The sequence below is a fragment of the Rosa chinensis genome, chromosome 2, assembly GCF_002994745.2.
Source record: "Rosa chinensis cultivar Old Blush chromosome 2, RchiOBHm-V2, whole genome shotgun sequence".
In the NCBI taxonomy this organism is placed as follows: domain Eukaryota; kingdom Viridiplantae; phylum Streptophyta; class Magnoliopsida; order Rosales; family Rosaceae; genus Rosa; species Rosa chinensis.
In genome coordinates this window covers 65282794-65310739 of record NC_037089.1, presented here as the reverse complement: position 1 = coordinate 65310739, position 27946 = coordinate 65282794, and the positions used below count along the sequence as shown (strand labels likewise).

Genomic DNA, 27946 nt, shown 5'->3' with positions numbered 1-27946 from the left:
CAAACCCTAGAGAATTCGGCCAAGAGATAATGAAGAGAGAAACTAGGGTTTTGCCGTGAGGAAAAATCAGAAAATAAAAGAGATTTCGATGGAGATTTCTTAGGGAGCTTTTAAAGGAAAGAGAATATGTGTTGAACACAAAAAGCTCTAAAAGGAGTCTAGATTCATCGCCCTATATTCCCTAAAGAGTTTTGGCCGAATTTGGAAGCATAAAATCAGAAATTATCTCTTTATTTCGGCAAGAATTATTTAGGGAATTAATATTGGAATTTTGTGATTGGTTGCACCACCTCATAGGGCTTATGTGGCAAGAATTCATTGGAGGAAATTATGTGGAGGAAGCAAGCACATGCCGTGAACTTTTCTAGGGTTTTGGACGGCTTGGAAACCTAGGGGCCGTCCCTATATAATCTCCCCTCTTCTCAACGTCAAAGAGTTCCACTCTTACGTTTTACACTTTGAAAAAAAAATCAGAAAACTCTCTCTAGCCTAGCCGTGTTCTTCTCCATCCTCTAGGGCAACCACGAAGTTCAAGCAAGGCCAAGGAAGAAGAGGACAAGCCGTGCACATCATCCATCACCATCCTTGAAGATTGCTTTCGAAATTCAAGACACCATTCATCACTTCATTCATCTCATCTTCATCACGGTGCAATCCGATTCTCCTTGTAACCTTTGCTTTGTAATTTTCGTTGGTTATGCCTTAGTTGACACAAATGTTTGAACAAATATTGATTTCTGAAATTTTATGATTAATTGTTAATTTTCAGATTCATATATTGTGATTTATGGTTGCTTTTGTGTGAGTGTTTGATTAAATTTGCATGATAGAAATCTTTTGTATGATAATCTTGAATGGTTCGAAACATTTAGGGTTTTTATATGATTGTTGTTATGAATTTGAGAACATGAATCAACTTTTTGGTTTTGTGTTCTTAAATCAATAAGTGGTAAAGGTTTTGTGTAAAAACCAAATTTAATCAAAGAAGATTGCAATTAGGTGGACTTTTTCATACTAAGTTGCACATTTGAGTTGATAGCCTTTCTAGGTGCTTAATGCATTAAACATGACATGATTGACTAGCTTTCTAGGGTTTGATTGCATGTTTGATAGGAGTAATCTAGGTGCTTTCACTTAGGTTAATTAGCATTGAAAGTAAAATATGGGAAATTGTTTGCTTTTGAACGTTTCACATGATCAACTCCTCTTGCATGACTATGATGAACAATGATGAACTTGAATTGATTTTAATTATATATTTCGGTTTGATCTTTGTTCTTGCATTCCATTTGTATTTTTATGTTTTTGCATTTTAATTATTTAGTTAACTTAGCTTTTATTTTCGAAAAAGAAAACCAAAAACAAAAATTCCCTTTTTTGTAAATATGTTTATATTTTGTTATATTTTTGTAAATATTATACTTTGTTTTATTTTAATTGTTTATATTGTCTTACATTGACAGGTGTACCCTTAATCCCCGGAATAGAACGATCCCTATTTATTCTATACTACTAATGACATTTCAGGGTTAAATTGTGCGCTTCCCAAAAGCGACATCACTCCAAACTCAATCAATCCTAGACGTCAGACGAAAAGCTTTCGTTACAGCCGTTCTCCTCTTCAACTCTCCACTCCAGGTACGAGCCCATCCTCTATTCCTCTGAGTCTTTGTTATTTGGTCTTTTGCACCTCTTCATTTTTAATTCATATGCTTTTTGTTTTTAGTTCATAATTGCTTAATCAAATCCATGAGTTCCATGCACTATTGCTGCTTTATTTATATACTATATTAACTTTCTGACATTGTTTGAAAGGCATAGATGATAGATGTGTTGCTATGGTAGGTGTATATACATATATAATTAACCCCAGCGGCATCTTCAAAGAAAGGCTTTGAATCAAAGCCACTTGCTTACTCTCACTGAAAACCATAAAAGATTCAATCTAGGTATATATATAAAAAAAAATTTAATTGACCAAGTGGCCAACATTTGACCGGGATCATTATTATTGGATTCTTTGTCAGTTTCTTAAATTGTATTTTTCTTTTCCAACTAAGGTTTGAGATTATGGGTTTGCTTGTTTTTGTTGATCAATTGGCTCTTTGTTTTATCGTTTAATGCATTGTTAAAGTAGTGTTTGTGTGCTACTTGATTTTATAATAGATAGTTGCTTACTTGATTTATTGTTGCATTTATCAACCGGTGATGGTTAGGTATTTAAATATAATGTCTGATCATAATCGACCAACCAAGAAAGCAAAAACTCTTGATTCTTGGCTCAAGAAAATAAGAGAAGATCATAATAGCAGTACACCCTTTGCATCTAATGAGCATCATCATGTCACTTCTCCTATACTCGAGCCTAGAGAGTTTACTTCTACTGCTCCTGCATCCAATACTGATAGTACAATACTCAATGAGCATCATCATGTCACTTCTCCTATACTCGAGCCTAGAGAGTTTGTTCCTACCGCTTCTACATCCAATACTGAAAGTACAATACTCAATGAGCATCATCATGTCACATCTCCAATACCAGAGCCTAGAGAGTCTATTCCTACTCCTCCCGCATCCAGTACTGATAGGGCAATACTCAATGAGCAACCTCACGTCACATCTCTGACACTTGAAAATATAGATTTTGTTGTTGGTGATTTGGAACGAGATCCAGGGAAACGATTTCAGATATATGAATATCCTATTAATCAGCTTGACCACATTCGACGTGGGTATATAAAGTTGGGGCCATATCAACCTAAACTTTTTTAGTATCCAAGAGTTCGGTCAGTAACCCAATATCGTCGGTTCAATTATTCATGGTTCACAAATTGGCCATGGTTAGAGTATTCTCCTTCTAAGGATAAAGCATTCTGCTTTCCGTGCTTTCTTTTTGCAAAAGGTCCAAAAGTGAATCCTACACTAACTACTGATGGGTTTAATGACTGGAAAAGAGTTAAAGATGGAAGGAATTGTGTATTCTTAAATCACATTGGAGGTCCATGCTCATTACATTGAGATGCGTTGAGGATTTGATGAAAACACCACAGCATGTTGACATAGTTATGAACCGACAAAACAGAGAGGAAATTTTGAAGAATCGGTTGAGACTCAAGACAACCATTGAATCTGTTCGTTTTCTTGCATATCAAGGATGTGCTTTTCGGGGTCATGACGAATCTGTACATTCAAGAAACCGTGGCAATTGTGTTGAACTTATAAAGCATATTGCGAAGTTTAGTGAGGAAGTTGCTAGAGTTGTGTTAGAAAATGCCCCCAAAAATGCTACATACACCTCAGTGACCTCACCCACAATCCAAAAGCAGATTTTAAATGTTCTTGCAAACAAAGTGAGAAAGCATATTTGTGGAGAAGTTGGGGATTCTAGTTTTTGTATTCTTGTTGATGAAGCACGAGACTCATCTCATAAAGAACAAATGGCTATTATTTTAAGATTTGTTGACAAATAGGGTTTTCTAAGAGAACGGTTTTTTGATATTGTGATGGTTGAAGACACTACTGCGGAAACACTTCATCAAGAGATATCTAAAGTTCTTCTCCATCATAATTTGCAAGTTGAGAGAATGCGAGGTCAAGGGTATGACGGTACTAGTAACATGAGAGGGGAATGGAATGGGCTACAAGCATTATTTTTTAGGGATTGTTCATATGCATATTACGTACACTGTTTTGCTCATCAGTTACAATTAGCCCTGGTTGCAGCTTCAAAAAAAGTTGATCCTATTTGGGTATTCTTTTCTTCCTTGAGTACGATTGTCAATGTTATTTGTGCTTCTCCAAAACGTCTCAATGAATTTCATGTTGCTCAAGTAATGCATATTACAGAATTGGTAGTAGCAGGTGAGTGTGAAACCGGTAGAGGACTTAACCAAATTGGTACCTTGCATCGATCTGGAGCTACTCGTTGGGGTTCTCATTTTACTTATGTTTGTGACTTGATTGATAAGTATGATGCGACATGTACAGTTCTTGAATTTATTATGGATGATAAGTCCACAGAGTCTTTACGTGCGGAAGCTAGTGGTGCTTACAATGCAACTAGGTCATTTCAATTCATATTCATCTTGCATTTGTTGAAAGAAATTATGGGACTTACTGATGTCTTATGTCGAGAACTACAACATAAATCTCAAGATATCTTGAATGCTATGAATCTAGTGGAAGTTACAGTGAACTCTCTTCAGAAATTGAGAGAAAATGGTTGGGAAGATTTTCTTGAAAAAGTTGAATCTTTTTGCAAGCAACATAATATTGATATACCTACTATGGATGGTGAGTACACGTCGCCGTTATTGTCAGCAAAGAAGCATAACAACTTAGCATCATTATCGTGTTGACATATTCTATGCTACAATAGATTTTGAGTTGGTGGAGTTAAATGGCAGGTTTAGTGAAAAAACAAAGGAACTTCTTATTCTTAGCTCATCTTTGGACCCTGTAGATGGTTTTAAGGCATTTAACATTGATAATATTTGCACACTTGCAGAAAAATTTTATCCTCAAGATTTCACAAGACAAGAGTCGCATATTTTGAGAAGCGAGCTGATCATTTATGAGTCTGATGTACCTCATCATGATGTGCTAAAGAATGTGACTACTCTTTCTGAGTTATGTAGAGGATTTTTTGAGACAAAAAGATCGCAGAGATATCAAATGATTGATCGGTTGATTCGTCTTGTTTTGACTTTGTCGGTTTCTACAGCAACTACAGAAAGAGCATTTTCAGCTATGAAACGTGTCAAAACAATATTGCGCAACAAGATGGAGAATGACTTTTTGGCTGATAACTTGATTGTCCACATTGAAAAAGAGTTGGATGAGAATTATGATACAGATTCAATAATTAAAGATTTGGCTTATATTCAAGAGCGTAGGATGCAGTTTGAGTAGGGATGTTCTTTTGTCTTAAACTTTTGTTATCGAACTTCTATCAAATGTTATAATGTTGATTTCTTTTAATCAGTTAACTGTTTGATTGTTTGATATGTGTTTAATCTAAGATGTGGTTTGTAAAACTTAAAAAAAAAAATTAGTAAACTTTTATTAAATTTTTTTTAGCCCACCCCATTCTAAAATCCTAGCTCCGCCATTGATCTGGATGTACTGCGTTGCAAAACAAAGGACCATAAACAAACTCATTTACCAACATGACTTAGCAAAACTACAAGTATAACAATCCAAAAACTAGTATAGAATTGCACAAAGCACAAGCACAAATGCCCTAAACCTAAAGTCATAAATCCTCACTAACCCAGTTTACAACGTTTTCCAACCACTCAGACCCTAAAAAATAAATTCTTAAGTAGGACCACAACAACACTTATGAGGACCACTATAAAAACCTTCTATTTCAGCTACCTAATGAGCTTCACATGCATATTCTATTATGGACCTTCTATTATTCAAATCTTCCGATTCCAATGAAAGAGAAATAGACAACCCTCTGTACTTCTCGAAAATCACATTTTAGAAGCTTCCTATACCATAGCCTACAAAACCCTAAATTTAGAAACCAGAAATCAAAACCCAAAGCCGCACACAGTAAACCACCGTAATGGGTAGAAAAAACCCTAAATTTCACTATAATAAAACCCTAAATTTCACTGTAACAAAACCCTAACTTACCGTAATTGGGAATATCCTCGCCTCCATTTTCCAATCGGGGAATCCAGTCGTCATCAGCCTCGGCCATGTCGTTCACCATCGGGTTCGATTTCTAATCCACTAATCTATTGATCTGGGTACTTTAATCTTGGTTCTTTTATCTGGGTTTCCAGAGGTTGAAGATGAGAGATAGATAGAGAGTGTGTTTTCGAGATTAGGGATTAGGGTTTGAGTTTCTGGTCACCTAATCGAGGCCATAATGGAGGAAAACAGTAACCAAGGCCAATTTGGACATTTTGTCCAAACTGAGGTTCAAAATCTGACTTGTGGGCCTAAGTGTCAGCTCCAGCTCGGCAGCTGACGTCACAAATGGAGAGATATTCAAAATTTGGACGAGGCTGATGACATTTGGAAGAACAGGGACGACCGTGATTAAAAAAAAAAAGATTAGGGACCAAAGTGAAGATTGGCCTAAAGTTTGAGGGACTAAACTGAATTTAGTCCAAAAGAAAATTTATTTTCCATTTAATCTCTATCCTATATGTGTAAACTTTATTCAAAAGAAGAAAATTTGTCTTTCTATTTGCTCTGCACGTCTATGCTACACGACTTGCTACTCTCTCTCCATCACTACGTGACAAAAATCCTTCTTTCACACGCATCAGATGACAAGAGACTCGCCTTCACGCTGCTTCCATGACGCTTTTGTGCAGCTATCTTCCTTTGGCCCATGCTGGAGGCCCAAGTCAGTAGGTCAAGACCTGGGTCATCTACTGTTGGGTTGCCCCAAACCCAGTGGAAGCTTGATTTTGAAAATTTCTCTGACCTGGGACAAGATTTGACCATGGTACCATGGCAAGATCCCTCCCGGTGGACTTGCTCTAACATTCTTCACCATCAACACTACTAACCACTATGACCGACCCCTTTCTGTAAAGCTCTACCATTTAATATGAGCTACATACAAGCTAGGCCACCACCCGGATTCATGTTGATGAAGAACAAATTGTCGCCGATGCAACTCTTGTAGTCTCCATGTTATACTAGTGCGTCAAGCGAAGCATCCAAACTGCCACTGCACCAAGAATTTCACCATCAAAACCACTATAACCACCCAAGTCGGATTCCTAAACCACCATATTAAATACACTTTGTTTATCTCCACTATTTGATGACTCATAATCGAATAAGATTCTAGAAAATAAATAGTTTTGAACTACATTGCAGAATTAATGATGGAAGAGATCAGTAAACGTCCACACTTCTCAAATTCTGACACATCCGCTTTCAGGGTTGGCCACTAATTAGTACTCTTGTTAGGATTCTCCGGACCATTTTCCAAAGATTATTGAACTAATGTCGAGTTATTTATTAAAAAAAAAAAATAAATAAATAAATAACTCTTTACCACACTCACCCTTATATATACTAGTGAAAATCAAACTCATAACCTTTACAATGTTAGATTTATAATTTATCAACAGGTCATAACTCACCCGAGTTAATCTGTTTGGAATCATTGAGCGTATTCTTTATAATGCATGAAGGGGACAAGAAAAGTGGACAAATTAATAAACAAAGAGAGAATGACATTCCACATGCTGTTATATACAGTTTGCTAATCTCACAGTTATCACGTTTTTCATGTTAGACCAATAAAAAGGTTCTTGCTTTATCTCTGGTCGGACCAAAACAGAACTAGAGGTTGTGAACTGGTTCCATTTCAAATCTGGTTTTCAAAATTTAACTTGTTTTTAACATGCCTACGCGGTGGTAAAAAATATGTGGAATCTGGAGCAGAACAAATTCTCAGAGCACGTGGCACATAACGAGCAACAAAGTTAACAGTAACCAAGTAAAACTTGTTTAAATATCCATTGCTGGTACTTCAACTTCACAACCCTCTTCATTTTCCTGTGTTCTTTGGTTTCTCTCTGCTAGCTAATTAGCTCGTGTAGACCCCAGAACAATATGATTTCCAGGTTCATGAGGAGGCCCTTCAAATTGATTAAAAACCTAGTCGATAAGCAAAGCATGAATGATAAGACCAAGAGTTCAATGGCAGCTGTTGGGTTGGGACTTCTCCTTACACAGATTTCACAAGGGAAGAAGTCGTCGAATATCGTTGTGAAACCTGCCTTGAGACTGAGAATCAAACCCGCGGTTACGGATGGCTACAGCTCCCTGCGTGATCAGCAGCACTCGTGTTTTCTTAAAGCATGCCATTTATGCAACAAGGGATTGAGCCTTGATAAAGAGGTCTATATGTACAGGTAATTTTTATATAGAATTCACAATCTAATTAGTTAAAATTTGGTAAATTATGCCCTTTTTGTGATAAGATTCTGATGTTAATTTTGAAATATATTGCAGAGGGGATATCGGATTTTGCAGCATCGTGTGCCGAGACAGGCAGATTGCTTTGGATGAAATGAAAGAACTAGAGGCTTCCACTAAGAAAATGCTGGCAGCATATAGGCGCCGTTCTTGCAGAAGCAATGTCTTAGAGGATGTGCATCAGCAACAAAAGCGAATCCCTAGTCAGCGAACAATATTTGCTCTTTGACATGAGCTTAGTTCATGAATCAATTAGTACTTACTGGAACCGATATGTAATTAGTTAGCTCAGTTACCAGTACCAAATAAGAAATTAAGGAAGAAGATCTTGTTTGAGTTTTCAGGCGTAGGATGTACTTTTCTTAATTTCTGAGAAAGAATATCCAGTTTCATCTGTTAGGAGATAAGTATCGCTTTCTTTCCTTATCTGTTGTAATCAATGGAAAATGAACTCATTGGAGGCGAGAGAATGCCAGCTTAACACTCTTAATGCCAGCATAACACCCGCAAGTATAAATATCACTCAGATATTTTTGCGAGCTATATTGTCCAGTAGTAGTTATAGATCGACCAAACTCTAAAAGGGAACTGGTAGAACTGTACGGACAATGTCATGAAAATATATGACTAATCTTGTACTAATCTCTGTGCTCTGCGGTCTCTCACTGCCAATTTGTCATCAAAATGGTAAGCAATTTGTCATCAATATGCTTACCATTTTGATGACAATCATGACATTAATTTAAGGGCTAATGAAAACTTCAAACTCAAATAAGCTCAGGGCTATTGGATCTGAATAACATCCTGATCGAAACCCTCTTACAGTTTAACCAATTCAGTGGTATTATATAATTTAGTTATCAAATCAAGCTTCATTTTCTTTATTAATTAGTTTATAATCTAGTACCCTTTCCTCTAACCTTTGTGGCATATTTTTTTGCTTAATTTGTTTCTGATTGTTAGGCAGCAATCTGTTAGTTGCATTTCTTTTATTGTGTTAGCTTTTGTTTTTTTTTTTGTTCAAAGATCAAAGGGTTGTCTCGCTATTTTAAGGGAAAGACTTTCAAGATCCCTCTGCTTACTAATTGTTATAATGAGTGCACTCCCCAAATTGTAAACCACACTCCTTTTAATTTTTATAATACATTTATAATCAATGATATTCCTCTATTCCCCCGTTGATCTCTCTCTCTTTAGTGAACTCTCTTTTTCCTCTATCTTCTCTCTCTCCTCAATTAACTGTAATTGAGGTCAAGGCCCTATGTCCCCCTCGATGCATGATTCTAATTTTAATATAATAAGTCAGGCGTGGGGATGAGCCTCCCAGCTTGGCTAGGTTCCAAACCCCTTCAAAAAAAAAGTTCTCCCAAAGAAAGCTAATATATTCTTTCAATTATAAGTGAAAAATTCCTTAACCCAACAAACCTACGACGCTAACAGACCAACTAAATCAATCACCCACAACAGTCTCATGGGCACCTCTAAGATGAATATGGGAAAATCGAGCTATTTGTATATTCTTCCTTCAAAGAAATCAAAACTACGAACACCCAAATTTGTATACCAAATTTAAATCAAGCTATTCTCTATGTGTGTGGGTGTGTGTGTGAGAGAGAGAGAGATTGACTGCATCTTGAATCTGCATTATGGACTGAATTACACCAACCTCCTCCAAGACTCCAAATTACACCAATTTCTAATTTGGAGTCTTGGAGGAGGTTGGTGTAATTCAGTCCATAATGCAGATTCAATAATTGCCAATTATTGAACTTTAAAGTTCAATAATTACCAACTGGGTTTGGATTTATGCGACTCTCTGTCTGTGTGATCAAGAAGCAATGAAAAGTATTTAAGGAATAATTAAGATGGAGTTAAAAGCAATGAGACAATCATCTATGTGTGTGTGTGTCTGTGTGTAGTGCATGCTCATCCACAGAGCCACCCCACCCTCCTCCTCCAACCACCAGACCAAGATCTCCGTCATCGGTGTCGGCAACATCGGCATGGCCATCGCCCAGAGACAATTGTCACCTAGCACCTCTGTCAAGGTCGGTCCTGAGATTCCAACAGCCTAAGGCGAATAATTAAAATGTGGCCTCTTATATATATATATATATATATATATATATATATATATATATATGTTTCTTTTTTGTGCACCACATAACAGTACAAAATCATGTGTTTTAAATAAATGTAAATATATTTTTCAAAAAGCCAAAGAGAATAAAAGTAAATGTAAAACTAATAACCAAAGAAAAGTATATAAATTTGTATTCCTACATAAATTTCTAAAATACCAAAAAAAAAGAAGCCTGAAATGGGGAAGCAAGGCTCAAACTGGGCCAATGAACGGACTTAATTAATTGAAAATAAACAAAAAGAAGTGAAATTTCTGAAATACACCTTGGTGGTGAGGACACAAAATAACATCACTTCCGCTGGAGCAAGACATCATTTTATGTCAAAAGAAGGAAAAATATATAAATATACTATATTACATATATGCAGAATTAAATCCTCCAAGGCCCCCAAGAGCCGGTAGCCTGAGACGGTTGCCGCCCTGACCTCTGTCGACGAGCTCGTCCTTGACAAGCTCCGTGCACTCAGATCACACATCACTGAGAGATGAGAGAGAGAGAGAGAGAGAGAGAGAGAGAGAGAGAGAGAGAGAGAGAGAGAGAGAGAGAGAGAGAGAGAGAGAGAGAGAGAGATGAGGGATAAAAAACTATTATAAAAATCAAAGGGAGTGTGGTTTACAATTTGGATAGTGTAAATTTTAGTTTAGCAATATTGAAATGTTTTGTTTGTCTTTTCACCCAAATTTCAATGGTTCGAAGACTTAAACTATGATCTCTCATTATAACAATTTTACGCCTTAAATAAACTACCGTAAATACCTAATGTCGATCACAATTATATGCCTCCAGGGGCGGAACTAGGATTGGAAGTTTGGGGGGGGGGGGTCAAAATGCAATTTTCTTAAATATAAATACCAAGTATTCAAAATAATCATAAAAGCTAATTAGCAAAGAAGTAATTAATAGTTTTATACCATAATTTATAATTATGTTTGAACAAAAAATTTAGTAAGAAAGAAGCTTAAATATTTCATAAGAGTTTAATAGTTTCCAAAAGAAAACACAGGTTTAATCTAAAGTCATACCAAATATTAATTATTATGGGTTGTGATCGGTAATATATTAATTTTAGTGAGATAAATATGGTATATATTAATAATCTAGGAATAAAATATCTAAATAAGGGAGATATTGAAAAAAATTTGCAGGGGTCCGGACCCCGCAGACCCCAACATAGGTCCGCCCCTGTATGCCTCTAGCATATGTTTTTCCTGATGGTATAAATGTACTTTATATTTTTGATAAATGTAGTCTTCTCCATACTGCTTTGTATAACATATCCCCCAAAATTGTCGGCAATCCACTGCAGGTATATAAGTTCCAATAACCTCTGAGAATAAGTCATGATTGAATAACGAGGGGTTTCAATAATCTTGAAAGCTTAAACTAAAGGAGAGGATCAATATCGGGCATGCTTATTTGGTTATTCCGGTGTTCGTACTTCGGTCATTGTAAATAGGGTTTTTGACCAAATGCCTAAATTTGGCCTAACAAATGCCTCATTTACACCACTAAAAAATTTGTGTGTTCACTTACCTCATTTAAATGTAAAAAAGAAAAGTTTGCCCTCTGACTAATTAAAAAGTCATTGGAAACTTAGCCAGATTCTGGTCATCGGTTGGAGGTCTCCAAAGAGATCATCGAAGATCTTATAGGTTATCAGAGACTTTTATTACCCTCAATAATTTTCATTGGAAGGCAATAAAAGTTTATTGGGTTTTTTTTTTTTTTTTTTTTTGGGGGGGGGGAGGGGGGGGGGGAATAAAAGTTTATTAGATATTGTTGAGAGCAATAAAACCAGACGCGAGACTCCGATCACCAGTCACCGAATATCCTCAAAAAGGTCGTTGGAGATCGTATAGGTCGCCGGAGATTTTATTACATTCCAATAAAAGTTTTATTGAGGGGCAATAAAATCGGACGTCGGACTCCGATCACCAGAGGTTCCCAAAGAGATCGTCGGAGATCTTATAGGTCACCGAAGAGGTCGTCGGAGACTTTTATTACTCCCAATAAAACCCAATAAAAATTTATTGGGTATTATTGAGGGGCAATAAAATGGGACGCAGGACTTCAATTACCTGTCCATGAGTTGCCAGAAGTCCCCAAAGAGGTCACTTGGAGACTTTTATCACCTCCCAATAAAACCGAATAAGTTTTTTTTGGGGGGGGGGGGGGGGGGCAATAAAGTTTATTGAGTATTATTAGGGGGCAATAAAACTGGACGCGGGACTTTGGTCACCGGTGGCCTGACTCCGATGTCTGGTCACCAGATTCTAGTTGGGTAAATGGGCAGTCTCATAAGATGTTTTGAACTTTTAATAAGTGAAGTTAGTGTAGCTCAAATTTGAGTAAATAAACATTTTCCCGAAACTCTCATGAGCAGTTTGCTTCAAATCCTAACTTGTGAAGAATTATAGTTTTTGGAAGCAGCAATAAGGATTAAACATTTCTGACATCCTCACTAAATTTTGCCAGTCCTTCAACTTTTACCAATATCTTACAACTTTACCGTTAAATATATTTTAAGGTTAAAAATGCCAGTGCAAGCCACCAACACTTACATGCCATGGCCATATCCAACAATAACTCTTTCACTATAGTGCATCTTTGCCAATGAAGAAGTTGTCACAAAAAAGTAAACAGACATTTGTTTACGAAATGTTCGTAGGTGAAACCTTTTTTTAAAATAAAAAAATTAAACAAATAAAAAGATATACATTTTTGCCGAGCAATAATTTGTTATCAAAAACCTCCGGTCCATAAAAAATGAAATTAAAAGTGGCGGACTCTCAAAGTCTCACTATCTCGTAGGATGACTCCTCCACTTTTCCTAGTGATACAACGCTTGTATTGCTCTCCCACAACCATGTTGTCACAATTTAGGCTACTCTCATTTTGCTTGCCACTAAACAACAAATCTAGACTATTATTAAAAGAAGAGACTTTGTTAGCCAAAATCTAAAATGTTGACAAAATTGACTCTAGAAGATTAATAAACTTTGAGAATTAATTAAATCACAAGAATAATTAAGACATTTACAAAATGTATTTTTATTAAAAAAAAATTTGAAAAAAAAATATCCACAACCTACTTTTCTCTCCCCCATTTTCTTTTCTCTGCAATAACCAAATGGGCGGTTCTAGTTGGACCTCTTAATTTGCTCTTTGGACCTCCCATTCCAATTTTTTTCAACAAACTTCATATTTTGTCCTTGTTTGTATATTACTTTTTGGGTGGTTATATTCAGACCTCCCAATTTGCTCTTTGGACCTATCTAAATTTTTGTCAAAATGTAATCCCTATTTTAATCCTCTTTTATAATTAAAAAAAAACTGAATATGTAGAATGAATACCATTGATACGCAAGAGTCATTATTCTAAAAACACTCTTCCTTCGCAATTGTTCTTAGCCAATTGACAATTTTTTTTAAATTTTTTTTTTTTATATTCTTCAAATAAAGAGGATCAAAGGATTTCACTCCTACTCCTATAGTGACTCGAACCCATGACTTCGTACAGAGGTAGTGGGTGCTCTAACCACTGAGCTAACACCACATCGTCAGCCAATTGACAAATATGAATCATAAGGTTTTTATTTTTTATTTTGTTTATTCAAAAATTGTGATGCACTTCATAACTCTGTGGCCATGAGAAATTAAAGAGAAAAAGAAGAACAAGTAAAGAGCAGATTACATCACTTGAGATGTGCAGGTGGTTTTAAATTATGCAAGAACCCAGAAATTTTTGTGGGTTTTTGGCTTGAGAACGTAGCCTCCAGCTTGGCCATTCTTCTGTATTCCAACACAATTGCACTTGCAGTTCTCAATTAAATACTCTGCTATATGCCTGTATTTATCCCTTTTGACGAACATGTTGATGGCCCTCCACGCCATGTATAGAGTTTAGACTTTAAAGTTGGTAGTGTGGTCATATTTTAATCATTCCTTTCCTCTCTATGTATATATATAGTTCTTTATTGGACAAAGATACAAAAAAAAAAAAATTGATGTTCAAAGGATTTGCACGCATCATAATAGGAGGTATAAAAAATAAAAATAAAAAGAAGTAATATACAAACAAGGACAAAATAGGAAGTTTGTTGAAAAAAATTAGAATGGGAGGTCCAAAGAGCAAATTAGGAGGTCCAACTAGAATTACCCTAACCAAATTTTTTCTTTTTTATTTTCTGAAAAAAAAAATTAATAACTTACACATGCTCGAAAAAATGCTAGTATTTATAAATGGAAGAGAGTGATTAGAAGCTATAGTTTCAACTCCAACTTCTTCAATTCTCTTCTCTTTTTTATTAGTTGATATTGAAGTTTGAAGTTTCTTCATAGATATTTGTATTATACCATGTATTTTATGAATTTCATTATTCATTATTGGGTTTTTCATAAGGCTGGGCCAAAAAAAAAAATGGAAAACTTGAAAAAACTGACCTAAACTAGCTAGTTCGATCCAATTTTGTCTCACAAATTTGAGTTTTCAGGTAGATTCGGTTCGAATCATGTAAATTGGTCCAGTCTTCAATTATGGGTATCAACTCCATTAGATCAAATTCATTTATTTGCTTTTCTTATATGTGTGTTGTATGTTGTGTGTTGTGTGCCGCTTATTAGTAGGCATGTCTACATTTTATATAAACTCACCGCCACCGATAAAACCTCCCAACTCTTTGCTCTCAGCCTATTTCTATCCTCCTCTTTTTCTTTTTCTTTTCCTTGTTTTCTTCTCTTTTAATTCTTCTCTTCTTCTACCACTTTATGCCTACACCATGTCCCTTCCATACATTTGGATTCTCTCCCACAACGATTCAATTTTTTTCCCTTTTCTTCATCTATTTTATGCTTCTCCTCCCTGTGTTGATGGTATGGAAATAGATCTATGGATTATCGGTTAGTCATGGTTTATAAGTTGTGGTAGTTCGATGTTTATAGAGTTGTAATATTGTTGATTCTGGGTTGGACTGGTGGATAATGTTGAAGATTAAAGTCGGATTTATAAAAAAAAAATATCTCGATCTTGGAATGAAAAACCGATACCCAAACCAAACCCAATCAGTTCGATTTTGCTCGGTTTCTGATTTTAGAAAACATCAATTCAGCATAAATTGACATTTTCAGTCTCAGTCTTAGTTCCAGTCCTTGTTGATGGCATGAATAACTCAGACAATGTCCAAGCCTAGTTTTTTATAGTTCGACCTTGGTTATGAATTGTAGGGGAAAAAAAAAAAGCTTTTGATTGGAATGTGTTCATCTACTATGTTATGCAATCTTTATTTTAGGCAATTCTATAGTTAAAAAATAGTTCAATGTATTGAAATGTCTCGAGCGGTGTGAATTTATTTTGTTTTGGACCTCTAATTCTCAAAATTGACCCTGGTGCTAATCAGTAATCATCAATCTACTAATATGCAGCCAAAGAAAAGGTATTTTTCATGACCATGAGAAGAAAGAGAATAGGTTGGAGGGAGGAGATGTGACTCGGGTGTTTTATGAGACCAATCTTATCGCTAACTCACATTCGTAATGCAATGTTGCTACCTCAAAAAACGAACAACAACAAAATAGAAGTCACCATAAATGAACCCCGATCTGGATCCAATAACCGAAAGCCCAACATCCTGGCCTTCACCTTTGCATTTGCCACCAATGGACATTCAGATTGATCTCTACAATGTGGAATCAAAATAAGAATCGAGTGTCAAGTTTAATTCAAGCTGAATGTTTTAGGATTTGAAACCTAGCAAAATGAACCAAACTAAATCGGTTTGAATTTTAATTCTCCTTGTCAGAACTAGATCTGATTTCAAAATAACAAATTTGACTTTGATCATTTTGAAATCATCCACTTTATCACAAATCGATCTATTCATAGAGATGAAAAGAAGGAAAACACACATATTGTGGCTTGGAAGAGGGAAAAATGCAACTATATAGAAGCTAATTATAGAGTTAAAAAAAAGAGGAGAAGAAAAAGAAGTGAGGAAGTAGAAGAGAGAAAAATAAAAAAGGCGGTCGTATTGAAAGAAACAAAGTAGGTAATATTTCCAACCAAAACTGAAATAAAAAATAAAATCAAAATCAAAATCAATTGGCAATGGATGAAGATGAACTAAATCTATATAAACAAATAGACAAGGTCCCGATTTTTCTCTATGTGATTTATAATCTCAACATGTCCTTACATGTGTGACAAATTTTCAAGCCATATATATGAACAACTTATATTGGGTGAGATGGAGATCATGAGGCATCAATACATGTACACGTGTGACATCATGATCTAATAAAGTAATTAAGGCTTCACAATCAAAACCAATTGATAATGGAGTGAATTACCTGGATCTTTAAGTTTTATATTCACAATCAAAACCAATTAATATAGGGAAAGTCTTATTTTCATTGAGAAATATATTCTCAACGGATCGAATGGAGTTTATATTAAGAGCATAAACTCGTATTAACAAATTTCCACAAGACTATAAAAAAAAATCTCAGTTCGGTTTTATCCATATATATATTATTACACATTAATCAGAACTGAACCAAACTAAAGATTTGAATACCCCGGAACTGCATCAATCGCTTTAAAACAAAACTACAACTTATTGATTCAAGCTAATGGATTCGAGAAGGAAAAATAAAGCGGGTTCGTGTTTCCACTTTCCAAAACTAGGTGCAGGAAAAGGATTCCACCATGGCCAATCTATGCAGAAGGGTGATGACTAGAAAACCCCAACAAACATCGTTTAGGGAGAACTGATGAAATGGAAGTTTAGTTTTCTTTCTCACACAAACCATTAACACAACTCAAATCCAGTATTAGCTTGGTTGACTAATTAGTTCCATCTAATTAATCAAATGGGTAATAATCGAAGATTCATTACTTGGATACAAATCAAGATCACTCCATGGTTTCCTTTGCAGATGATAGAGGTGCACGCAGCATATGGTTTGCCGTGTTTCTTTGCACTCGGCATATGTTAAAGGTTCACCGGCAAGTAATAGTTATCATCCCCATGGCATTTCTTCTTTTGGACAATTTCAAAATCTTAGAGATATTTTTGGTAGAGAAAAGGATTGACATAATTCCAAACCATTATTGTTTTTTGAATTTTCTAGCTAGGATGAGCCTCATGATCTAGGTCGGTGAATTTACTCCCATGGCTTTAATTTCCATAGACTATACGATCGAGTAGCAACAAAAATGGTACTCCCATGGCTTTAATTTCCATAGACCATACGAGTCTATTAAGTAGCAACAAAAATGGCTTAATTATTTTAACTGAGAGGAAATTACTTTCTCACCGCGTTGGTAACAACGGCGTGTGCAGTCACGCGCGCGCACGTGGCAAAGCCAGATGTTGATGGAGACTGGGAATTGGATGAGCTTTGATCAAGCTCTCTCCCGGGCAAATAAGATCATGGCCTCATGCACCCAATCATAAACCAACCCCATCAAACCAACCAAACGTTGAATTAAGAATACAAACCTCAAACAAAACCCACCTAAGAGGAAAACCGAGTTGGATTAGTGCAAAAAACCAAAAGAAAACGTAAATATAGTAAAGAAATCCTGGGCTTTTCTTTGATGGTGTCCTTGGAACACGACCCCAACAAAAACAGTAATGTTGTTGTTGTTGCTGTTGTTACCGGATCGTGTGGGTAACAATAAAAAAAGACCCCCCAAACAAAAAAACAAAAAAAAATCTTAATGGGAACTTTGAAGGAAACTTACTACTCCCCTGTTTGGGGTTTGGTTGAATTTGATTACAAAGTTACCCACCTAAAGTTGCAATCAAAGGTTGTAACTTTAGTCACTACTTATGAGTTCGTGAATAATCAGAAAACTTTTTGGGTTTGAATGTGTGTTTTTGATGTGTTTGACCTTTTGAGGTTGGAATTGAGTGAGGAGAGGATTGCATATATTTCTTTCTGACACACCCACCTCTATTTAACAAATGGGAATATTAATTACCTTTTTGATTTTTAATAAAAATTTTGGTGGTGACTGTGAAGCATTTGATTTTATTTTGGGGGTGAATTAGAATTTAGATACATGGACAGAAACAGATAAATAAATTAATTCTAATTAGAAGAAGTTGGGGTTTTTATACGAATTTCTTTTTGGGATTTGGATTTTACGGGCCTAGGGTTCTCTTTTCATACCTTTAACTCGTCTATTCTGTGCTTTCTTTGTGATTCTTCGTCGCCATTCTCTTCTGGGTTGTTCAAGTTCCTCAATTTCCTCATCTGGGTCTCTTTCAATTTTTTTCTGTTCTTCAATCTTCTGGGCCGGTGAGTTTTCTCTCTGCTTCCTTGATTTTCCCTCGTTTTCTCATCTGGGTCTCCCTTGTTTTCCCAATTTCAAGTTTTCTGGGATTCAAAGTTGGGGCCTTTTTCCCCAATTGCTTGTTTCAGTGAACACAAGTTGCTTAATTCTTCCATTTTTGGGTCTCTTCTGTTTTGGGTTCTGGATCTTGTTGCTACTGCATGCTGGGTTTCTGCACGGATTCTGGTTCTGGGAGTTGATCATTCTCAGTAGATTTGGTTTGTGCTTCCTTGAATGTCAGCTACTAGGTGGATTAGAGTTGGAATTTTTTATCAGGAAGTTGGAAATTGAGGCCTGTCTCAGTGCTGTAAACTAGGGGATGTGATGGTTTTGGGGCTCTTAAGTGTTGTGTGAGGAGCTTGAGCTTCTTTGCTGCTGCCAACTCTCTGTTGGGGGCCTTCAGGGAAACAATGTTTCATGCTCAGGGAACTTGTAGTGTTCTTGTGGTCACTTGTGGAGAGATTTCGGAAGATAAACGTGGTAAGGACATTCCGGAGGATAAGCTGAGGTACCCGTTTCCGGAGTTGGTATCTTCAGGGCGTTTGGAGGTGAATATCGGTTATCAGAAGCATGTTTTTTTTTTTATCTCAGCTTATTAACTGAATTGGGTGTTCTAGTTTAGTTTCTAATTTTACAATATCTTGACTCTTTGAATGTAGGTTCAAACTCTGACTAACCCAAGCAAAGAGGAGTTTTGTAAATTGCTTGAATCGTATAAGCCGAATCTTGTATACTTGCAAGGAGAGCAGCTTGAAAATGATGAAGTTGGTTCTCTTGCCTGGAGAGATGCTGATTTGTCAACTGCTGAATCTATATCCGACATCTTCGATGCCACATTGCCTACAACTGTAAGTATTTATTATGTTGAACTCGCGAAATGTTCAAAATTAGTTCTTTGTGATTGTGTGTATATGCATTCTATTCTCTTTGTAACTATGTCAGATGTATTTCAAGAAATCTAAAGATGCTTACGAGGTCAAATTAATTCATGACATGTACTCAATTCATTGCTTTCTTATCTGTAACTATGTGATTAAGTGACCATGTGATCTTTAACTCCGGGTGAGTCATTTGACAAAATATTCAAAAACCAAGGAGTAGGTATACCACTGAGGTGGGAGGATAGCGTGTACTGCAGATTGCTGCATTTCATTTCCCCGGTTTTAGTTGATGATTTTTGTTCTGTTCTTTGTAATGTATTGAAGTTAGTTTGGCATCTCATTTCATACCTCTGTATGCAGGTTTATTTGGAGGTTCCAAATGGTGAAGAATTGGCAGTGGCACTTCAATCAAAGGTAATTGTAGTGAGGCTCATTAAATATTCTTGCAGCTGTTTGATACCAGGAATCACTAAGAACAAGGGTGGAGAGTTTTCTTTCAGAACTGCAAAGCCCTTTTTGTTGTTGTTCAGAGCAAGCCTGTAATTATATATTGTTACATCTGCAGGGAATTCCTTACGTGATATATTGGAAAGATGCATTTTCTACTTATGCTGCTTCCCACTTTCGACATGCTTTACTTTCAGTGGTACAAAGGTACTTGTCTTCCATTCTTTTGGTAATATGCATAGACATTTTCAGAAATTCTGGTTTGAACAGATATGTATGTAAATGTTTTAAACACTAAATGCCAATAGGAAGTTCCTTGAATTGGCTTGACATGGACTTGTTATTCACTTGTGCTTCAAACTGAACCATGACTTCTTTATGCTGCTATATTCTGTACTAGTACTCAAGAGGCTCGACTTTCAGTTGATGTTGATCTTATTTCTGGATTGCAGTTCATCAACTCATACATGGGATGCTTTCCAACTTGCACATGCTTCCTTTAGGCTCTACTGTGTACAAAACAACCATGTTGTTCGTGCTAACTTAGATAAATCCATTGCTGAGCTGGACCCGTGCATTCTTGGTGAGCATTTGAAAATTAGTGTTGACCCCCCTGAAGCAGATATGGAGGAAGATGAAGAAGGTGCTACGGGTTCCCTTCCCGCTATAAAGATACACGATGATGATGTGAGCTTGAGATTTCTTGTTTGTGGGCAGCCCTCCACATTGGTAAGCTTGGATCTACCTCTTTCTATCAGTGTTTGAATAGTTTTTACTTACAAATAGATGTACGTAGATACTAGCAGAGAAGACTACTCAACGGTCACACCCATAACCTCATTCTTAGACATTTTGGATACCGTATTTATTGGATGACTTCTTTTCAGGATGCAGGCATATTAGAACCATTGGAGGATGGTCTCAATGCCCTTCTAAACATCGAAGTAAGTGGGATGATCTTTGGCTGGTTTTGTTGTAATATCATTATCTCTAGTTGTTTCATCTTGCTCTGATGCAAGTGCTTGGTATTCCCAAGCCAAGTATTCTCTTAGGAAAAGGAATCAAAGTGTGTTAATATTGCCTTGCATATCATGGCTGATTTTGTATCTGTCCAAAAAATAAACGGAGAGAACTATGTTAGTTTTGTCTACTACGCTTCATGTCATCACCATGGTGCAAGGAGTTCTGATTTTTCTTCATTTTCTTTTTTATGTTTCCAGATGCGTGGAAGCAAGCTTCATGGCAAGTTTAGGTACGTTGGATCCTGGAAATGATTGGTGTATACGTTGGTTTCTCTGTGTTGTTGCTCTGTCGAGGTTGCCTGCAATTTTTTAATTGCATACTGGTTTACATCATCTTATTGTTTGAAAGCAAACATACATTTGTTAACATCTCAATTTATTAATTAAATTACTTATGTTTATATATGTATATCAATGGTAGTAGGTGTTAAATAATGTTGAATGTCGATGCATTTAGGCCCTTCAAACATTCATGTACTGAGCTTGAATACCAAATAAAATTTAGAATTCTTATGTTGTTTTTTACTTTTTTATTTTTCTTCCACAAAGAGGACATGTTATGGCCTTGAGGAAATTATGAAATAATAATATGAATGCCTTCCTTTCATGTCTGCAGTGCTCCTCCGCCACCTCTACAGGCTGGGACATTTTCTCGTGGTGTTGTGACTATGCGATGTGATATATCAACTTGTAGTTCTGCTCACATATCACTTCTTGTGTCGGGTAGTGCACAAACTTGCTTCGATGATCAGGTAACCTAGTCAACTTGCGAGGCAAAACTATGCCTTTTGCATCTTTCCTTTTGTCTATTTCACTCTTACGCCTTTCGACCTGTTTATATCAGCTCTTGGAGAATCATATAAAGCATGAAGTCATTGAGATGAATCAACTAGTACATGCACTCCCCAACAATGACGCAAACAAATTACCTCTAGCGGAACCACGAAAATCTGCCGCAATTGCCTGTGGAGCTACAGTATTTGAAGTTAGCATGAAGGTTCCTGTATGGGCTTCACAGGTTTTTTGCCTACTTGCTCTTTATGTTGGCCTCTTCTTGCACGATCTGTGGTGAACATTTTAGAGTGTGAAGGAATTGTTGAGGCACCAAAAATTGATACCCATTAAATTAACAATTTGAACTCTCCTGGTTAAAACTATACTGCCTATCTGATGCCCATACCTAAAAACGAAGCTTGTGAAAATTTAAGTTTCTGGTAGTGTGGTTACCACATTAGTATTGGAAATTTGTTCAGCAACCTCATTTAACATGATGGGTACATTAAATTCATATTTACATCATTCTCTTGCATCTTCAGTTTTCATCATCATTTAGGTAGAAAGGTAAATTAAAACAAGCAGTGCTTCTTTTGAATTGTATATGACTTCCATATATATTCTGGGTGTATATTCAGGTTTTGAGGCAGCTTGCACCTGATGTTTCTTATCATAGTTTAGTTGCACTTGGAATCGCCAGCATTCAGGGGTTACCAGTTGCTTCTTTTGAGAAAGATGATGCTGACCGCCTTCTTTTCTTCTGTTCAAGTCGAGGGAAAGATAGCAAGTCAAATGATTTCTTTGTTAGCAGCCCTCCTGCTTGGTTGAGACCACCTGCTCCTAGTAAGAAGAGATCTCGCCCATGCCAAGAGACAATCCCAGGCTTTCGTGGCAGCCAGGCGCTTCCAAATCTAGCTGCTTCTAAAGTAGAGGAAAATGAAAAAGGACTTGGAGCAGTGAATGGATTTAGCACACCATTGCTCCCGGCCAGGCAAAGATTAAAAACAGCTGCCATGCGGCCCATTCCTCATGTTCGTCGTCCTAAAATGACACCATTTTCTGGAATTTCTGAGGTAAATGGGCATGATGGAAGCCAGGTGGTGAAGGCTCATCTGCCTCCTGTTCCGCCCACAAAGCTCAATATTGTTGGATTGACTCCTACAACGCAACGAAAGTCGTACTCCAGCTCATCACAAGCTAAGCAGATTATTTCCTTGAATCCTCTGCCTTTAAAGAAACATGGTTGTGGTCGAGGCCCGATACATTCTTGCTTAGAGGTGAGTCATGTTCTACTCAAAGTTTGTAATCAGTTTCTAGGTGTTGAAAATGCTTTTGAAGAATGACTAGCATTCAGCTCCCTTCCCAGATTATACGCACATACGCACACAACCGTAATAAATTTCTATAGACAGGGACATACTAACCCTCTGATGTTCATCTCCTGTAACTTTTTAAGTTGTTACTTCAATAAGAGTGGGTAGTCTATTGAAAACAAAATAAGGTAATAGGCACTTTATAAGTGGGTAGTTTTTCTCTTTCAGAGTAATGTCAAAAGATGTGATTGCCGTTTAGAAAGAAGAGTGAAAATAAAATGTGGATATGAAGAGTCTTCTGAGTTCTACATCTCTTACTCTCACGATAATACTGTACTTTTGGGTTTAGTGTCCCGTTTTGCTGTCACATGGCGGGCTTACATCTACTTCTTTCTTATTTGCCTTGTACAGGAGGAGTTTTTGAAGGATGTAATGCAGTTTCTACTCCTCCGTGGACATAATCGACTCATTCCACAGGGTGGACTGACTGAGTTTCCAGATGCCATTCTCAATGGAAAACGTCTTGACCTCTACAACTTGTATAAAGAGGTGATTGAAATTCCTTGACAAGGATTTATGTTTCACTTACTAGGGATTTGACTAAAAGAAGTAACAAATGGAAATTGGTAACATTAGTTATTGAAAAGTTTAAGGTGTTTCTCAGGTGGTTACCAGAGGAGGCTTTCATGTTGGCAATGGCATCAACTGGAAAGGACAGATCTTTTCGAAGATGCGCAACTACACAATGACCAATAGAATGACTGTATGTCTTTATAACTCTGTTTTATCTTGTTTTACAGTTTTAGAATATTCTATGACCTTGACATTCACGAAGAGGGGGGAGCAGAGATGTGAAACAGTTGAGGCTTGGGAGAGGAGTGCTTCCCATTTAAAATATCTGGATATTATCACCAAATATATATCTATCTACATACTAATACTTTCTTCAAATACGTGAAACTGTACTAACAACAGGAGAATTTGAAATATGCTTACTCCTTTATGGAAACGGTTCAGTATGACATGTATTTGTGATTCTTGTTTTCACAGGGTGTTGGAAATACACTTAAAAGACATTACGAAACCTACCTTCTTGAATATGAGTTGGCTCATGATGATGTGGATGGAGAGTGTTGCTTATTGTGTCACAGGTTAGCATGGCATCTTATTTTACTGCTGCAGCATTGAAAATTATTATATTAGCTAATCTCTTCTTACCCTGAGATTGGAAACTGGTCTACAGTAGCGCAGCAGGGGATTGGGTAAACTGCGGAATATGTGGTGAGTGGGCCCACTTTGGCTGTGACAGAAGACAGGGTCTTGGTGCCTTTAAGGTACAATCTTTAAGCACACATTGCAATTGTGAAACCAACTCTTTGGCTGTTCAAAAGTATTGGTGCCATTATTGTGAAATTTTTGTTATAAACTTTGCAGGATTATGCAAAAACAGATGGGCTGGAATACATTTGTCCGCATTGCAGTATTAGCAACTTCAAGAAGAAACCGCAGAAAGTCACAAATGGATTTCCCCAAGGCTCAACACTATCACGGCCACTGTAATTCAGTTTTGCTCCATTATAATGATAACATATTCTTTTTCATTTGGCTCTCTGATTCGGAGGTTGCTTTCCTCCCCTATCCGGCACGAGAAATTGATAATTTGTTCAGGTATTGGGATTAGCATGTATTCATTAGGCCTCAGTTGCTGCATTCATAATGCCTCAGTTGCTGCGTTCATAATGCCTCAATTGCGGTGATGGTAAAGTAAAAGATAGGAGACCGAAGATGGGGGGAGGACAAATTTAGAAAACAGCAAGTGTAGTAGAGCGCATACTAGTTAGTGTAGACATTTTATTACGGGTGGGAAATTTCTGTCCTCTTTGCCCTTTTGTTTTCGTTCTTGCTTTTCCTTTGGGGAGAGGGGGTTCGTGGTTGATAGTCGATAAATCCCATGATTCAGAGGGTCGTTGTAATATAAATCCGAGTATCTCTATGCTATGTTAACATATATGACTGATGTAGTGTTTAATGAAAGATTAATGATTATGATTATACTAGCTTATAACCTCTCTCTCCCTTAATATATGTTCTTACGTTTCTGTACCATAGGCAAGCCTTTTCTTTCATTTGTATTGGTTAGGGAGGACAATGCTGTTGGTTTGCTTGCCCTTCTCTCCATCCACGCATTTCTGACCTCCATCTCCATCAGGGTTCTCCATCTCTCTAGTGTCTGACCTTCCTAAACCATAGCTTCCCGAACTGCTCCTCCCTCAAGGAAAGCTTTCTGAACCTTTTGTGATGAAACACAAGCGTTGTTTAAATGTTCAATAACTTTATGCACAACTTAGGTTATAGCAGAATTGATTAGTCAACAGAAAACGAAGATGGCGAATGCAACCCTATTATGCAAGTTCCAAGATCATTTTTAATATTTAAAATCTGGTTTTTGAAATTGAAATGAAGAGGACGAATGGGAATAGAGAAGCAAGTTTCTTAAAGAGACTGCGGTCTGTGCTCAACTGCCGACACATTCGTATTAGGGGAAAACTGGAAAAGGAGCAAGTTGCACTAGGGGAATGCAAAAACATTATGGTTAAACTATCTTAATGAGCATAAATATGGTGCCAATCGTTTGGGAAATTGAGGAAGCTTTTCAATTGCCAGTGACTCATTGATCCATCAATGACTAATGCCTTTCAGAATACGACCAAAATTGAGACTCTTCAAAAGTGAAGCTAATGTGAAACCAAAAATGCTAAACTCCAACAAAGGCCAATTGCCATTCTGAATCAGAGAAAAAATGGATGGGGCATCATCAAGCAGCTCTCATCCTAATATTTCTGATTATCATAATTTGGTTGATGATTTCTACTTCTCAGCTCTACATGATGACCAAGAAGTATTTCCCATCTCTGACGAGAAATATGCCCAAGAGTTGCAGCTTCAAGAGGCCCTCATGTCCTCAGCACTCTCTTTCAGAGTCCCAATTAGTAATGACCAAGTTGGAGTGGAAACACCCTTTGAAATACTAAAGGGACAATCTTCTAGCTATGGAAGTTTCTGCATGATCTGTATCAGGGGCAGATCTAGGTAGATTTTTAGGCTTAAAAAAAAAAATTAGATGTATACTTTAATTGATGTTTAATTGATGTGGGTTTAAATGTTTAATTGATGTGGGTAAGTGGGTTTAATTGATTTCAAAACGTATCAAGGTCGATCAGTGGGTCTTCTTTCTGCCGTGCAATTGTTGTGGATTTAATTGATTTCAATACTTATCATTTTATCAATTGTTGTGCTATCTCAGTATCTTGGCCAGGAGCTTGGCCTCATTCGAATGCCGAGTAATCAGTTCAAGTTTATAGAGTTAACTTTTCATATTGGGCTTGGGTTTATTTGCTAGCTATTTCGTCCTTGGAAATTATTCTATGCACCGACGGTGTAAGTGACCCAACTCTTATAAAATAATCTCAACCCTTGATATTTATTATAAAATTTATTTTTAATAAACAAAAAGTGTATTTAATGCAATCTAACCATTCATTTATGTTGGTGCAAATACACAGCGGTGCTCTGAATAATCTCTCGTCCTTGGAAATTATTCTATCCATGGCTTTATATTCAGAACAAACTTTTGGATTGAAAAAAAAAAGGGATCCCCTTCGGTGCGTTAAGGCACTGATACATTAAAAAAGATGTCATTTGGTGACTGGTACCAACCAGTTGCATCGGTTGTGAGAATTTGAATTTCCCAAGCCCCTCGACTGTCGAGCCCACTCACTCCTTTCATCGTCTTCTCCGTCACAACTCGATCGTTCTCCATCTCTGGTTTCTCTCTCCCTTTCTCCACATCCGAAATCCCTCAACATCATCTTCCTAAACCCTAAATCAGAAATCCCTCTTCTCTGCTTCCTCTCACTATTAGAAATCCCTCTTCTATGGTTCCTCTCACTATTAGAAATCCCTCTTCTATGGTTCCTCTCACTCTCTTTCTCCATCTCCGAAATCCCTAAGAAATCCCTCAAATCTCTAACCCTTCATCCCTAACCGTCATTCTTCTCTCGTTCCTCTCTCTGTTTCTCCATCTCCGAAATCACTCGGACCAAATATGCCGCCGAAGGTCTACACAAAGAAGGCACCCAAAAGAGCGAAACCGAGTAGCTCCAGTAACTCTGATGGAGGTGCCCGAAAGAGTTCTCTAATGGCGGCCCCTAAACCGAGCAGCTCCATAACGATCTCCGATGGACGCCCCCAAAAGAGTACTTGAATCGCCGCCTCTAAAGCATCGGCTTTGGCGACGGTCTCTGAGGTCTCGAATCAAAATTCTCCAATTTTGGAGTCCGCAAAGAAAGCTTCTGTTAACGGCGCCGAAGCGGTGGTTAAGGTACCTAAACTGAAACGTACTTCCGATGAAGCGGTAATTGAGGCACCAAAACCTACTTCCGATGAACCGGTGATTGAGGCGGAGAAACCTCCTTCCAATGATAAGCGGTTGCGAAAAGAGAAGGCACCAGAGGATTTAGAGTTGTATGCCTCACCTGCCAAAGCTAAAGAGGTGAAGGATCGAAAGAAGCTTATCATGAAAAAGAAAGCCTCCGGTCATTCCATGAGCTTTTTGAACTATCAGTAAGTATTCAAATTTCCATCTAATTGGCAATTTGGACTAAATGACTCAAGTTATGTGACATTGTTAGATTGAGTGCAGGAACATTCAACACAAACAAATCAATCCCCCAAAACTAAACCATGATGTGAGTATTGGATGAAATTACATGTAATACTAACTGGGATTCCTACTAATTTAACCAATTGCTTATGTTTCAGTTTCGAGTTGAGATATCTCAAAAATGGAAAGAGCTTCCAGCTAAAGAGAAGGAGCAGTATGTAGTGATTGATCGATGTGGTCAATCATCAGTTTCTGAGGAAGAGATGCTTGAGTTGGTTCAGATTGATACCAGTTGCCCTCCAGACCGCTTCAGGTCTTTGGTTGCAGATTTTAGCGATGAGAAAAAAGCAGCCTGTTCAGCAATTAGATTTGATGTGTTATTGAAGATGTCAGGAAGGAAAA

The 27946-nt window shown here is 37.0% G+C and overlaps 2 protein-coding genes across 2 annotated transcripts; both read left to right on the top strand.

Moving 5' to 3' along the window:
- The first annotated feature begins 7514 nt into the window (after positions 1-7514).
- LOC112188343 (FCS-Like Zinc finger 17) lies at positions 7515-8375 on the top strand. Its single transcript, XM_024327438.2, has 2 exons — positions 7515-7898; positions 7999-8375. Exons 1-2 carry the CDS (start codon positions 7597-7599, stop codon positions 8189-8191), a joined length of 495 nt encoding a protein of 164 aa, XP_024183206.1. The 5' UTR covers positions 7515-7596; the 3' UTR covers positions 8192-8375.
- A 9513-nt stretch (positions 8376-17888) lies between these two features.
- Positions 17889-24946, top strand: LOC112186710 (AT-rich interactive domain-containing protein 4). The gene is made up of 16 exons (XM_024325208.2): positions 17889-18410; positions 18658-18992; positions 19104-19292; positions 19686-19739; positions 19891-19979; positions 20225-20501; positions 20660-20716; positions 20993-21024; positions 21411-21546; positions 21639-21812; positions 22207-22845; positions 23293-23430; positions 23546-23644; positions 23932-24032; positions 24125-24215; positions 24316-24946. The coding sequence occupies exons 2-16, from the start codon at positions 18855-18857 to the stop codon at positions 24439-24441; spliced, it is 2340 nt and encodes a 779-aa protein (XP_024180976.1). The 5' UTR covers positions 17889-18410; positions 18658-18854; the 3' UTR covers positions 24442-24946.
- Positions 24947-27946: the final 3000 nt, after the last annotated feature.